Source organism: Pholcus phalangioides, unplaced genomic scaffold (genome assembly GCF_987345545.1).
Source record: "Pholcus phalangioides strain wild (caught in Gottingen) unplaced genomic scaffold, Ppha-v1.0 ptg000003l_1, whole genome shotgun sequence".
Classification (NCBI taxonomy): domain Eukaryota; kingdom Metazoa; phylum Arthropoda; class Arachnida; order Araneae; family Pholcidae; genus Pholcus; species Pholcus phalangioides.
This window is the reverse complement of record NW_028301596.1, coordinates 44546771-44562425: the sequence shown is the minus strand read 5'-3', so window position 1 is coordinate 44562425 and position 15655 is coordinate 44546771. Positions and strand designations below refer to the sequence as shown.

The 15655-nt window shown below is 38.7% G+C and overlaps 1 protein-coding gene across 1 annotated transcript; it reads right to left on the bottom strand.

The window, feature by feature from the left end:
• Positions 1-3508: 3508 nt before the first annotated feature.
• On the bottom strand, positions 3509-10996 carry LOC149088655 (U3-aranetoxin-Ce1a-like). Its single transcript, XM_089248565.1, has 4 exons — positions 10770-10996; positions 10543-10657; positions 5577-5692; positions 3509-4395 (listed from the first exon to the last, which is right to left on the bottom strand). The coding sequence occupies exons 1-4, from the start codon at positions 10815-10817 to the stop codon at positions 4357-4359; spliced, it is 318 nt and encodes a 105-aa protein (XP_089104691.1). The 5' UTR covers positions 10818-10996; the 3' UTR covers positions 3509-4356.
• Between the last annotated feature and the right edge of the window lie 4659 nt (positions 10997-15655).

Genomic DNA, 15655 nt, shown 5'->3' with positions numbered 1-15655 from the left:
AAAGAGATATGCTGTAATCACGGCGTATTCCATATTATATATATATTTGTTACGGTAAATGTGATAAAAGTGGTTATTATGCATAATCGCAGAGCATTTTGGTAAGCTTGATAAATTCCCTTAAATTTATCACTTTTACCAGTGAGTGGTATGCAGTACCCCAGCGTCGGTGGTTATCGCTTTCACCGGCGATTATGAATAATACCATATCATTGAAGATTTTTAGAAGCCTTGAAAATATTCGCAGGTCTCAAACTCTTCAAATATTCAGGTTTTATGAGATCACTTCCATGAGGCTTTTCATTTTTCATATTACTGAGGGCAAACAGAAGTTCTTCCAAAGAAAACGGGTTGGCCAAAGTAGGATTCGTATGTGCAAGAGCCGACTCGAAACTGGAGGGAAAAATTTGTACTTGATTGTTATCAGTCGGGAGGATGAAAACAGATTTGAATAAAAGTGGTACCATGTAGGAACATTATTGAATTCGAAAGTCTAGGTTTAAAATTATTAATTATTTTCCAGAATTCAGAAAATTTTTTTTGCAGAAATAAACAATCTCTATGTTTGGTTTGAAAAAAAATCATTTTTTTTTTTTCGTTTTACAAAGTTTTTATACCTTAATTTCAGAACTCGAAAAGTCAAAAATATTTCTTGAGAGTGAGATCTTCTGAGAGAACGAAGAGTTCTATGAATATATTTTTTTTCAAATTACGGCAGTCCTCATCAAACCATGTTTGTCTGCGTTATGGGAAAACTCGCGATTGTGTACGGTACGAATAAGATTCAATTCAGTAGCCCCATAAAGAGAGTCGACGAATATGTTTGGAGTTATTTCTAAATCAGGAGAGAGAGAGAGAGACCTAGAAAAAGAATGATTAAATTTCGTGTCAAACTCATCTGAGCAATCGGCATTCCAGAATGATCTTTTGTAGCTTGTTAATAATCTTTTGTTTTGAGGGACAGTAGCTGAGATAAATTTAGCACTAATTGGAAAATGATCGGAGAAACGATCATCCAAAATTTCAAAGTCATGAAAAAATTGTATGTATAAATCATATGAGATAGCAAATAAATCAATCGTGCTCTAGCATCATTGTAGAAATAACATGTGAACGCGCCATGTGCATCTCCCCTTGGATAACCATTCAATAAGATCAAGTTATTAGTTAAGAAAAAATATCATAAGCAAAGGCCACGCTCGTTATTTATTTTATCCATTGAAGCTCTAGTAACAGTATCATTTTCATCATGCATAATAGGAAAATATGTCTTATAACCTAATCTAGCGTTAAAGTCCCCAGTAATTATAACATTATCGAAGTTACAAATCAGTTCAGACAGGTCTGATAAAAACTGTCCAACGTTAGTGTTATATTCTTTGCCAGTAAGGAAACTGCCAAAAACTGTTAAACATTTTAGATCACTCGTCAAAGAAAATTTGGCAATAATAGAGAATCTAGTTTTCGAGACAATTTTTAAATTTTTGATTTTATCGGTGTTATAACCCGATACGATTCCCCCGCTCGTCCTGCCCGTGTTTGAAGTTTTGACACCATCAACTTGAACGGTTGAATATGCGGATAATACACTGCTCAAAACAATTAGGGGAGCAAGCAAAAAAGTGAAGAAAACCGTGCGAGACAGCCACGTATTGGCATACAATGGATAGTACACGCGTATAAATGCGCAATACAGAAAAAAGACGTAAAAAAATTTGGAATTAAGCTTTAATTCTTTGAAAATATGGAAAAAACATGAAAAAATGATTTAGGGCAACAATTTGGTTACATGTAAACGATAAAAAAAAGTACTGTTTAGACATGATGCATGAGTTTTAATAGGGCGTGTGGTCTCCTCGAACAGCTGACTGCTGCACACCTGTTTGCCATGGATGCGATGAGGTAATCGATCGGACTTTGGGGAATACTGTTCCACTCTTCAAGAAGTGCAATCTGCAAGTCTCGGACAGTAACAGGCGGCCTTGGTCGCGCAGCAATGCGTCGTCCGAGCATGTCCGTTGGATTCAGGTCAGGAGAGCACGCTGGCCATTCCATACGCTGTATTGTTTCAGCTTCAAGCATGTTCTCCACCAGACGAGCTCTATGCGGTCGGGCATTATCATTCTGGAAAACAAAGGAATCTCCAATGGCTCCAGCGTAAGGGATGGCGTGAGGTCGCAGTATCTCGTCTGCATACCTTCGGGCCGTCAAAGTGCCATTCCGAATGATATGCAGGTCCGTACGTCCGCCTATGCTGATTCCACCCCATACCATCCAACCAGCTCGTCTGTATTGTGACCTTTCACGAACGAATGCGGGGTTATTTCGAGTGCCCCTGTCCCTCCATACCAGAACACTTCGGGTGTCACACTCCAGACTGAATCGGGACTCGTCTGTAAACAACACTTGGCTCCAATCATGTTGCTCCCAATCTCGTTGTTCAGCAGCCCATCTTCTTCGGGCCGCACGGTGGCGTGGTGTCAACGGAATGCAAACCATTGGCCTACGTGCATAGGGCCCTCCCTCATGAAGCCGATTACGTACTGTTTGGCTGGACACCCTTCGTCCTGTTGCCAAGAGCAACCGTCTTTGCAGCTGCGTAGCATTCTCTGTTCTGTTTGGACGGGCTGTTACCGTACATACCGGTCATCAGTTGCTGTAGTGGCGCGTGGCCGACCTTGCCCTGGTCGACGTCTAACATTTCCTGTTTCTTGGAATCGATTCCACAGCCTTGCAACAACACTTCTGGCGACTCCAACAGCGTCCGCGACACTACGTTGTGTTTGCCCGGATTCCAGTCTGCCTATAACACGCCATGCCATGGATTCCGGTAAATCACGTTGTTGAGACATCCTCAAGTCACCTCGTCTCAAAAAAAAAATACTGCGCAATCGAATTCCACAGTTACGGCAGTAAAACAGACGTTTCTGCAACATCTCGATTTCTGCCCTTATCTCCTTTTTCTGGTTTTTGACGTCATGAACTTTGATTTGCATATGAAGTTTTCTTCTCCCGTTTCCTGCTAGGCTTTAAATTATGGATGATTCATTTTATGTTACTTATCGGTATACATCTTTGCGTCATTTTGTTAAAACCATGTGCTCCCCTAATTGTTTTGAGCAGTGTACATTAAGGAGAAGGAAATGATTTATATTCCAAGTTTCAGCAAGACAGAATATATCATGCGATAATAAAAGTCTCGAAAAATCGGGAAATGAAAATTTACTAAAAATACCCGCGGCACATTGTAAAATAAAATTCTTAGATAACTTACTGTTTCATCAGATCTTGAGGATGTCATCGTTGAGAGAATATTGTCGTCCATGGGGAGCGGTTTCAGTTTAAATTCGAACTTTCAATTTTCAGTTCCTCGATTGAATCGGAGTTTGCGTCATATATTAATGTTTTGCCATTCACTTTAAGAGTTTGTCGAAATAGAGGCGTGATTTCTGCCCCGGCAATTTAATTTCTTGTCCGAAAGCCCAAAGCTTTTTTTTTTTTTCTTATTGTACGCACGTGGACACTAAAGTCATCTGATATCGAAAATCCGGATCCCTTCAGCGTCGAAACGGAGATTTTTTTTATAATTTCCTTATCCTTGAAGTTCAGGACACGGCAGATAATTGGCCTTGCGCGATCCGCACGTACTCCTCCCAGGCTATGCATACGTTCGAAAAAAGTATGTTTTCAAGAAGCAGATATTTTTTACAAAATTCTGTGAGTGTATGTTCGGTATCACTCCATATGTCTCATCAGTTTCAGGGACTCCAAAGAATAATAGATTATTGCGTCCATTACGATTTTCTAATTCATCAATTTTTAATATTAAGTCATTGTATACATTAGGTGTGGGATGAGCCGTTGATTCAATTATCCCAGTATGCTCCAGACGCGTTCGAATGCAGAGAGCCTTTCATCGAACTCGGTAATTTTCTTATCAATATTTTCGGCCCATGCATCGAATTTTTCCATTCTCTCTGTGAGCAGAGATATTTGAACAGCGACAAATATCTTAAACCCCTTTCGGGTCACGAGGTTAAGAACCCCTACCATAAGTTAACTAGAATAAAGCCAGTTTGAGTTAACTTGAAACGCTATGCTGTGTTATTCAGCTTAATTTAAAAAAAATCCACACATATATTTGAAACGCTTTATTATGAAATAGAGAGAAATTGCAAAAAGATTTGAAAAAATAAAATATCATGAAAAAAGCATATTTTGAATAATTTTTTAGAATGGAGTCTATCCACCCCCCCCCCCCCCTTCTCTCTCGTGCATTCTATATGTACGGAGGATACATTTATACTTGAATAAAGTTACAATAAAGAATATTCATCTTCACATGATCCATGGAGTTTACGGCTCATCACACCTGGCATGGTAGAGAATCGTTTGCTGAAAAGAAACATGCAGAACGTGTCACGTGAATCAGACTACATGCATATCAATAACATGCATAAATGCGGAAATAATGTATATGTCTGCACAAGGTACTTCAGGCGTCCGTAGCCCCCTACCCGGAAATGTGAGAAAATGATTGATATGTACGGGGAAAACATTGTTAAATCAACTGTTCTATCATTTTGCTCCCCCCCCCCCACCAGGGCCCGTATTTTGTATGGGCAAGTGGGACATGTGTCTAAGGCACCTAACACGTCCACTTGCCCTGCGTACGTTTCTGCCTCAAAGAAGACAAGAAAAAAATGGGCCCCAAAAAAATTTGCATTTGCCCAGAGCTCCTGGCCCTTGCAAAGTGGCCACGGGCCCGATTTTCCTTTTTGAAGTGATCAGCGATTTGAGAGATTATTCGTAAGCTATGTTGCTATAGTCAAACTCGGTTATATCGACGTCAAAAATTTCGCGACGAATTTCTGCGGCGGGCAGTTTGAGAACCCCTGCATAGGGCACGCATGCTCATGGCCCACAGGACAAATGTGGCCCTCGATGTCATCTGATGTGGCCTGCGGCACATTTCCAGATTATTTCAGTGGCTCGCGATGCATTTCCAAATCATTTAAGCAGCCAACGGCACAGCATATCCAGATCACTTTTGTGACCCCAACCACATTTTCAGATCACTTAAGCCGCGTTTTCCTAGAAAAAGGTTTTCTACGGTCCGTGCAGCGTGAAATCGCAGATTGGTAAAAAAAAAAACCTGAATTTCAGGCTTTTAACCAATCGGCATTTTCAATGAAATTCTACTTCTAGGAAAACCCGGCTTTAGGCCGAACACATAGTGTAGTGACGTAGAATACACATGCGTAGAACCAGATAACTCAATTGGCTCTCGACACGTTTCGAAACCAGTGAAGTGACGCACACTCCCCAAAACGTTGAGCACCCTTACATTATTGTTTCTCCCCTTCCTATACTAGGTTGTCACAACCAAGTCCGACTAGATAAGAAGAAATGGGTACCCTATCTAGTCGTCGCAAGTGCTGTTAATTGTTGCACGCGTGTAAATGTCATCATGTGTTTCTAACTATGAATAGCAACTTTGCGCATAGTATCATACTTGCAATGTACAAATGTTTTCATTAATTTGAAATCGTTGCCATTCGTCAAGTCGAACTTACCCCATCCTTCTCTTCCTGTTTTGCCGGTTTGCATTCGAGTCCACTTTTGCAAGGGCAGAGCACTCGGTATTTACCATCTTGCTTAGCATTCTCAGAATCCGGGAAACAGAAGGAACCTTAAAAATGAAAAACAAAGCATTCTAATTAAAATCAAAACAGTAAAAAACGCCTCCATTGCACAGATACGCAATGAAAATTACAAAAGAAATATGGTGCAAAGTTCGTAAACTGAAAATTTACATCTTTTGGAAAAATTAATCAGACGATATTTGGTGGGTTTTGCTGAGTATTCAAACTCCTTCTCAAACATTGGCCTCACGCAGTCCGTGAGTCAGCTGTTGGCCACCCCTGTGATATATAGCGTATTCCTCGATACGTTTTGGCAATTTTTTACTCCGTTACACTTCATCATGGATAACAGCAGATTCATCGTACAATTTCTCAAATACAATTTCTTACGCACACGAAAACTTTCCCCACCAAGTACACTGAAGAGCCAAAAAAACTGGTACACCTGCCTAATATCGTGTAGGGCCCCGTGAGCCCGCAGAAGTGCCGCAACACGACGTGTCATGGACTCGACTAATGTCTGAAGTAGTGTTGGAGGTAACTGACACCATGAATCCTGCAGGGCTGTCCATAAATCCGTAGGAGTAAGAGGGGGTGGAGATCTCTTCTGAACAGCACGATGAAAGGCATCCCAGATATGTTCAATAATGTTCATGTCTGGGGATTTAGGTGGCCAGCGGAGAAGAAGAGCGTTCCTGGAGCCACTTTGTAACAATTCTGGACGTGTGGGGTGTCGCATTGTCCTGCTGAAATTGTCCAAGTCCGTCGGAATGCACAATGGACATGAATGGGTGCAGGTGATCAGACAGGATGCTTACGTACCTGTCACCTGTCAGAGTCGTATCTAGACGTATCAGGGGTCCCATATCATGCCAACTGCACACGCCCCCATACCATAACATAGCCTCCACCAGCTTGAACAGTCCCCGGTTGACATGTAGGGTCCATGGATTCATGAGGTTGTCTCCATACCCGTACACGTCCATCAGCTCGAAGCAATTGGAACCGAGACTCGTCAGACCAGGCAACGTGTTTCCAGTCCTCAACAGTCCAATGTTGGTGTTGTCGGGGCCCAGGCGAGGCGCAAAGCTTTGTTGATGGCCCAGCATTGAAATCTGCAGCAATTTGTGGAAGGGTTGCACGTCTGTCACGTTTAATGATTCTCGTCAGTCCCGTTCTTGCATGATCTTTTTCCGGCCGCAGCGATGTCGTAGATTTAATTTTTTACCGGATTCCCGATATTCACGGTACACTCGTGAAATGGTCGTACGTGAAAATCCAAATTTCATCGCTACCTCGGAGATGCTATGTCCCATCTCTCGTGCGCCGACCATAACACCACGTTCAAACTCACTTAAATCCCGATAACCTGTCATTGTAGCAGCAGTAACCGATCTAACAACTATGCCAGACACTTGTTGTGTTATATAGGCGTTGCCGACCGCAGCGCCGTACTCTGATTGGTTCCATATCTCTTTATTTGCATACGCATTCCTTTACCAGTTTTTTTGGCTCTTCAGTTTATTTGAAGCTTCGAACTTGGTGAGTTCGAGTTCTTCTGCAGCTTCTTGAGCTTTTGCTTGTGGAATCAGGTAGGCAACATGTAAATTCTTGTTTCTGGTGCAATAATCTAATCCTCAGAAATTTCGTCTTTAAAAATATGCAAATATGCAGTTGAAAATGCCAAAATATGCTTTAAAATATGCAAATATGCTTTAAAAATATGCAAATATGCTTTAAAAATATGCAAATATGCTTTAAAAATATGCAAATATGCTTTAAAAATATGCAAATATGCTTTAAAAATATGCAAATATGCTTTAAAAATATGCAAATATGCTTTAAAAATATTCAAATATACAGTTAAAAATGCCAAAACATAGATTTAAAATGCCAAAATATGCACTTAAAATGTTAAGACATGCTAATATGCACTAAAAGTCTTCCGAATATTTGCCAAAAAAATGAGAAAACGTGCATTAAAAAAATCACCATTAAAAAAAAGGTGAAAAAAAGGTGTTTTTAAAATGCATCTTATTTGTCCGGTTCAGATGAGACAGGGCAACAACTTTCTGATTGGACGGTAGGGAGGGAACAGTATAAAAATTTAGGTTCTTAATTTTTTTACACACTTTTCACTCTCAAAACTGGTACGGGGTAATTTCTGAACGCATTTTGAGCATTCTTTTAAATTGGAATCATATCTGGACGACGAACAGTTCATGAGATAAAGGCCACGTTACAACTTACAGGACACCCTGTATATACCGCGTATGCAAATTCAATATTTTTAACTTTCACATATTTTTTATTCAGGCATTTTTCATTTCCAGGCTGCTCAGTAACGGAAATACCAGTAGCAAAAAAGAATTTTGACAATATTTCTAAAAAAAATTTAACTCTTTGAGACACATTTGCCTAGAAATAGAATTTAAATAACAAAATTAATGTTCCTCTAAATACTTAACAAACATCTATTAATTCACTGAATCCCAAATGCGGGAGAAAAAAACGATGTTGTGGAAGAATATTACGAAAAATATTTATTTGAAAAATTATAAAATAAAATTAAGAGTATCTTAAATAAACATTCTCAAAAACATGCATTTATCCTAGAAATTGTTAGACTTCGTGCGTTTATATTTTAAGAATTCTTAGACGTCGTTCATTTATATTCTAAGAATTCTTAAAACTTCGTTCATTTATATTCTAAGAATTCTTAAAACTTCGTTCATTTATATTATAAGAATTCTTAAAACTTCGTTCATTTATATTCTAAGAATTCTTAGACTTCGTTCATTTATATTCTAAGAATTCTTAAAACTTCGTTCATTTATATTATAAGAATTCTTAAAACTTCGTTCATTTATATTCTAAGAATTCTTAGACTTCGTTTATTTATATTCTAAGAATTCTTAGACGTCGTTCATTTATATTCTAAGAATTCTTAAAACTTCGTTCATTTATATTCTAAGAATTCTTAGACTTCGTTCATTTATATTCTAAGAATTCTTAAAACTTCGTTCATTTATATTCTAAGAATTCTTAAAACTTCGTTCATTTATATTCTAAGAATTCTTAGACTTCGTTCATTTATATTCTAAGAATTCTTAAAACTTCGTTCATTTATATTCTAAGAATTCTTAAAACTTCGTTCATTTATATTCTAAGAATTCTTAGACTTCGTTCATTTATATTCTAAGAATTCTTAGACTTCGTTCATTTATATTCTAAGAATTCTTAGACTTCGTTCATTTGAGAATTCTCTCTTATATTTCATGCATTCCTATGCATTTATTCTAAGAATTCTCAGATTTCATTCATTCATATGCATTTATTCTAAGAATTCTCAGATTTCATTCATTCATATGCATTTATTCTAAGAATTCTCAGATCTTATTCATTCATATGCATATATTCTAAGAATTCTTAGACTTCGTTCATTTGAGAATTCTCTCTTATATTTCATGCATTCCTATGCATTTATTCTAAGAATTCTCAGATTTCATTCATTCATATGCATTTATTCTAAGAATTCTCAGATTTCATTCATTCATATGCATTTATTCTAAGAATTCTCAGATTTCATTCATTCATATGCATTTATTCTAAGAATTCTCAGATTTCATTCATTCATATGCATTTATTCTAAGAATTCTCAGATTTCTTTCATTCATATGCATTTATTCTAAGAATTCTCAGATTTCATTCATTCATATGCATTTATTCTAAGAATTCTCAGATTTTATTCATTTATATGCATTAATTCTAAAAAGGCCGAAATATGCAAATACATATGCGCATATGCATTTGCATGCAAGGTGTACTGTAATTCCCAATGCAGCCTTTATCTCATCAACCGTTCGTCGCAGAGGCATGGTTTCTAATTTAAAGGAATGCTCAAAATGCGTTCGGAAATCACCCTGTACCAGTTTTGAGAGTGAAGATACAGTGTGTCACAAAGTAAAGTTCTCAAACTCCAAATTAGAAAGTTGCTACTTGGTCTCTTTTGGGGCCAACGGAAAAAAAAAAAATTTCAGTCTTTATGTGCAATATTTGCTGATGCATTTGGATTCAAAAATTGGAGAAAAGGTGGGAAAGAACAGCGTAAGTGAGAGATCGTTCCCCGTTACTGTATACTGTTCTTTCAAACTTTTCACCGATTTTTCAATTACAAATGTGCTTGGGGGTCGCATAAATGATCTGGATATGCTGTGCCGTTGGCAGCTTAAATTATTTGGGAATGCATCGCGAGCCACTGAAATAATCAGGAAATGTGCCCACACCGTCCCTCCACTCAAGTGATTTGATATTCTTTTGTGCCGAATTGAGTGGTTTGGATATTTGTCATGGGCCACATCAGATGACTTCCAGGACCACATTGATCCTGTGGGCCGTAAACATGTATGCCCTATGCAGGAGTTTTAAAACTGCCCGCTACGGAAATTTGTGCGTGGAATTTTCGAGGTCGATATAACCGAGTTTGACTGTAGCAACATAGCTTACGAATAATCTCTCAAATCGCTGATCACTTCAAAGGGACCATAGGGCCCGTGGCCACTTTGTAAGGGATTGAACTTCCTAATGGCCTGTTTTAAATCACCTCAATTATGACTCAATTGATCAGTGAATACTAACCAGGGTTCATGGACCATCCTTGGGCTTCTTTGAAGAGGTTTTAGAGAGTCCGTAAGGGGGTTGGTTGAGAAAACAATTTATTCTTACATTATTATGTACCGTATTTTTACTCTCAAAACTGGTGCAGGGTGATTTCCGAACACATTTTGAGAACTCTTTTTTCTTTTTTTTAAATTAGAACCATACCTGTAACGACGAACGTTGTTGACATAAAGGCCGCACTAGGACTTACCTGTACAGTCCGGGCTCTAATAATCACCTTTTTCTATCCTCTTCTTGCATCTGGAGCTCGTTAACGAATGTATGTGTACGCAGCATTCATCGGACTCGCAATCTTCTTGCGTCTCGCATTTTTGGCCCTTCTCGCACAGCGCCTAAATAAACGTGAATAAAAAAATTAATTAATTGATCAGAACTCGCATTTGAAATATAACCGTGATTTTGTAACATTTTTAACACATAATTCTTTTTTTTTTTCGCACTTACCAGGCACGTCAGACCCAAAACAACCAGGAAAAATACCAAAGTCTTCATCTTCGCCGTCCGTAGTTACTTATAAACAAGTGAACAGTGCCTTTTTGTATGTTTTGGTGCCATCAGATATCATTATCTTTAATATCTATCGGTTCTCTGGAAAAAACATCATCTGGTTATTATTGAATGTGCACCTACTTCTCAGATTCCGTTCGTAATCTTTTAATGACCTTTCCCCTCTAATAAGATGCAAAAAAAAATTCATAAGAACTTTCTACAGCATGATTAAAAGAGATATGCTGTAATCACGGCGTATTCCATATTATTTATTTATGTTACGGTAAATGTGATAAATGTGGTATGTTATACATTATAACCGGTTATTATGCATAGTCGCCGAGCATTTTGGTAAGTTTGATAAATTCCCCTAAATTTATGACTTTTACCAGCGAGTAGTACGCAGTACCCAAGTGTCGTTGGTTGATACTGAGTATTAAAAAATTATGGCTTTTACCGGCTATTATGAATAATACCCAAGCGTCGCGTCGTTGGTAAAAATGATAAATCGTTACTATATACTACACTATACATGATAATTAATACATGCATTCAATCATTATATCGCGGTACGATCGTAAAATACGTTGTCATTATATCGGGGTTCGATTATATTCATCACACATACTAGACTCATTTGGAATTATTTTTATATTTATCAGTCATCAGTTACACTAGCGTATTATGCATAATCACAGACAAAGGCGATAAATTTCAGGTATTTATCCAATTCATCAAGGCCACTTGGTTATTATGCGCAATATCCGGTAAAAGGGATATATTTATCAAACTAACCATACGATTGATAAGTATGCATAATAACTGGTTATTATGTATAACTGATTATCACACTTACCGTAACATACACTGCCAGGCAAAAAAGAAAAATCTGCGCGAGAATCTCGCGCGATAGGAGTGAAACTTCTAGGTCTGACATTACTAGATTCACCTCAATCGAATTTAATTTAAATTTTTCAAAATGGAATTTAGAAATTTATAGTAAATGCCAAGTGTGGCAGATTTTTTCACTAAAAATTTCGGGCGATAATCGTGGTTGGCTCTAAATTAGAGGCGGGGGGGGGGGTGATTTTTATCGGGACTGAAGTCTAGTACAGGGGTCTGGTACAGGAGTGAGAAGAGTAAGAAAAGAGAAAAAGTGAGAAGCGCTCTGGATTTACGGCGTTATGACAGCGCAGCCGAATACAGTGAAACCTCCCTTAACGGGCCCTCCCCGTTAGCGGATACCTCCCGTTTACGGATACTTTTTCTGATCACCGCTCCCGTGGAATAGGGCTTTAATATATTTCACTCCCCCTCAGCGGCCGGTAAAATGTAAAATGGCAAACTAATTTTCTTCTCCCAAACTCTAATTTGTGAATTTTTGTTAATAAATCGAGAATTTATTATATTCAATAGCGATTATGTATAATCCCAAGCTCGGATTGGTAAATATAAGAAGAAATATAATAATAATATATATAATCCGTCAATATTAATTACTTGATTAACTGAATAGTAGATGGAATCAACTTGATTAGCAATGGTCCAGGAGGATGCTGATTCCGAATGGTAATGTTGGCTTTGTTTGCGGATGGTTATACGCGTGAAGAAAGCCAACATTACAAGATTGATAATGGTGTTATGAATGTTTATATATTTTTTGCACTTGGTTTAATTTAATTCAATTTTTATTCCAAAATATAGGCACTGCGCGTATCATGTGCTGGTAAAAATAATTAATTGGTTTAATGAAGAGAAGAAAGGTTTTCAATTTTTCTATATTTTTGTCACACTTTTCAACTCTATTTCGGAATTATGCATAATCGCAGGTGTGAAAGTGATAAATGTACTGAAATTTAATGAAACTTTCTTTAACGAGACGATTGATAATTATGCATAAGTACCGGTGTATCATTTTTACACCCAGTAGCATGTAGGAATCAATTGCGTCCGAAGCAAAACGTCGTATAAATGTGAAAGCCGTATAGACGAGGTTCTACTGTATATGGTATCTACTCAAAAGCAGACACTCCCCGTTAGCGGACAAAAGTTTTGGTACCCATGGATGTCCGTTATCGGGAGATTCTACTGTAGCAGCTCAAAAGAGTGCGGTGTGCAGAGTCACGGGGAGGGGGGATAGGGAAAGATAATAAACTGTCTTTTTTGGCTACGGAGAGTTTTCCAGCTGGCTGTCAAACCTGTGTTAGAGCAGCTTCCACCCCCTCCCCTCCGGCCACACGAAAGTATAACTCGCACGCGAACTCAAGTTTTGTGACGTCACAGTGCCAGCTCCTAAACGGCTGCACTGTCATAAGCTTTGTGATGTCACAGTGTCTTCTTCTATTGATGGCGCTGCCATAAAAATTAACTCAGAATATCTTTAAACGAAAGGATCAACTTCACGACCGTATGGGTCTATTTCGAATTTGAAAGCATGCTTCTTAAATGTTCCTAAATATAAAAAAAAATGTTTGGCCTTACAATCTTTTAAAAGCATTCAGTGGCATCTTAACAGGTGAGCCAACGGGGCCTGAGAAAAGGCCTCGAATCCATGCGAATGAATATGGGTGCGTAGGGCTCCAAATTATTGGAAACTCTCAACCAAATTTGTTTTTCCATAAATTCTGAATTTTTTAATCCTAGACTTATTTCTCTCATTAATTTTCCAATTTTTTTCCATTAATTTTTGCAATATTTTTAATGATTCTTGCATTATACAATACACAAATACAAATCTTCTTAGTTATACAAATACAACACCACAACAGGCAAATTGCCCAACGAGGTGGCTGACTTAAGAACATCATGGATCCCCGAGCCCTTTTTTACCCTACCTACGAGCCTTACCTTCTACTGCTACACCACACATGCACCCCGCCCACAACCCCCCGCGGAACCCCCAACGAATCGGTACATGCGGGAATGTGCGTGTACGTGTAGTGAAACCTGACGTGAAGTTTTTTTTGTTTCTCTGTAATGCTTGTTATGTGTAGTGCTGCCATCTGTCACCAGTTTTTCAAACTATGAGTGAAGTGTTATGATTGAATGATTTTTCATTGTAGGACTGTTGCTCTCTGTGGCGAGACTTTTTAACGGGGAGATCGGCTCGCATTTGCGCCTTGAAGTTGGGAACCGCAGAAAACCAACTTCAGCCGACCACCGCTGTGGGGTTCGAACCCGGATCCTCGCATCGCGAGTCCGTCACTATAACCACTCGACCACCACAGCGGCACTCATTATTTTCATTAATTTCGCATCATCTTTAACTAAGAAATCTTTTCACTTATTCTGAAATTATTTACCTTTAAATAGCAAAAGAAAAACGAAAAATAGAAGAGAAATAACCGCAGCGTGATAAAATTCTTCGTGGGTCCACTCCGTCCAACGAAAAACGCGCATAAAGAAGGGTTTTCCTAGGAATAGGTTTCTCGCGCCGCGTGAACCGAATTAGACCATTTCGGGCCAGCAGAAACGTGTTACATAACCACGCTACGCGTTTGTGTTTTCCCAGCGTGGCGCATCAGATCAGGGCCGCTATATTATAGTATATGGCCTTGGCATCAGCTACTCTGTCCAAGGGCGTAGGGGGGGGGGCACTTGGGGGGGTCTGGTCCTTTCCCCCCCCCCCGAAATGTGAGAAAAGGGCCGAAAAAGGGGAAAAGATGGCCAAATCTATTGTTCTATCACTTTGGTTCACTCCCCCCCCCCCCGGAACGAAATTTCTGGCTACGCCCCTGACTCTGTCGTCTGCATGCCCCGGTTTGCAGGGGCGGAAAACAAAACGCACAAGAAGTGCAAACAAAGGCGCACGAAGCATTTGACTCCTCCAGTAGCAGTCGGCCAATCATGTTCGACGTAAAGCGCTGTCGTGAGCCGTATTGCGCTCTGTAGAACAGTCATATTGCTTTTCTTATTCGAGAGTGCATGGCGTGTCGCACTGGCCGATTCACGTTGCATGCGGCGCACAAAAGCTGCTCCTAGGAAAAGCCGGCTTAAAATTTGGATTTTTTGCGTGCGTCCTTGAAAACACAAACAAAAACGGGGTGAGGAACGCATGTTGTGGACGTGTGTGAGAGACGAGACCGGTCCTATACAATCCCCCTTTTGTTCATTTTCCTGCAGTTTTCGATTAAAGGAAAAACTTAAGTTCATTTCTGAACTTGACGCTGGAGTAAATGACAATAATTTGGCATTAAAATGCTAAATATCTCCATCTACTCTTTCAACACTTTAAAAATCGGACCGAATTCAAACAGCAGATCACATAGAAAAATAAGACCCAAGTTTTCAAGATGTGAATGAAGTTGTCTTCACAGGACATTAGTCATGTATGTTAAGTAAGTAAAACTTATCCAAAAAAAATTTAATGTCCAATTTACTTGAGTTGCTTCGAATTATTTTTTGAACTTAACTTTTCTACCGTCGTCCGTTTGAGTTAATACCCAACGTTTTCCCAATGACTCTCAACGACTTTTGATCCAGTTTTATCAATTCTCTTGAAGACGCCAACCATTAGTATTGGGGGAAACGTTGGGAACAAACTCAAAACGGACGACGGTCTTTGAACCCGCGAAGACAATTTTCAATAACTTTTCTTTTTATTAATTATCTAGAACGTAAATAAGTAATTTTTTCCTTGGAACTATCAAATTCCACTACAACGAATATTCTTTAACGAATGTTAAAATTCGTGAAATCCCTTACAACGAAATATCGTTATAACGAAGTGATTTCTTCAGTCTTTTGGAGTTCGTTCTAACGGTATTCGACTGTACACACAAAGATGGAATACTGAACTGAAATGCATTAAATAGAAGTCATCACTTAATTATTATTTTAAG

Coding starts and splice junctions, on each gene's coding strand:
- LOC149088655 (XM_089248565.1), bottom strand. CDS start 10,817: ATGAAGACTTTGGTATTTTTCCTGGTTGTTTTGGGTCTGACGTGCCTG. Junction 10,658..10,769: donor TTTTGGGTCTGACGTGCCTG/GTAAGTGCGAAA, acceptor ACGTTTATTTAG/GCGCTGTGCGAGAAGGGCCA. Junction 5,693..10,542: donor CAAGAAGAGGATAGAAAAAG/GTGATTATTAGA, acceptor TTCATTTTTAAG/GTTCCTTCTGTTTCCCGGAT.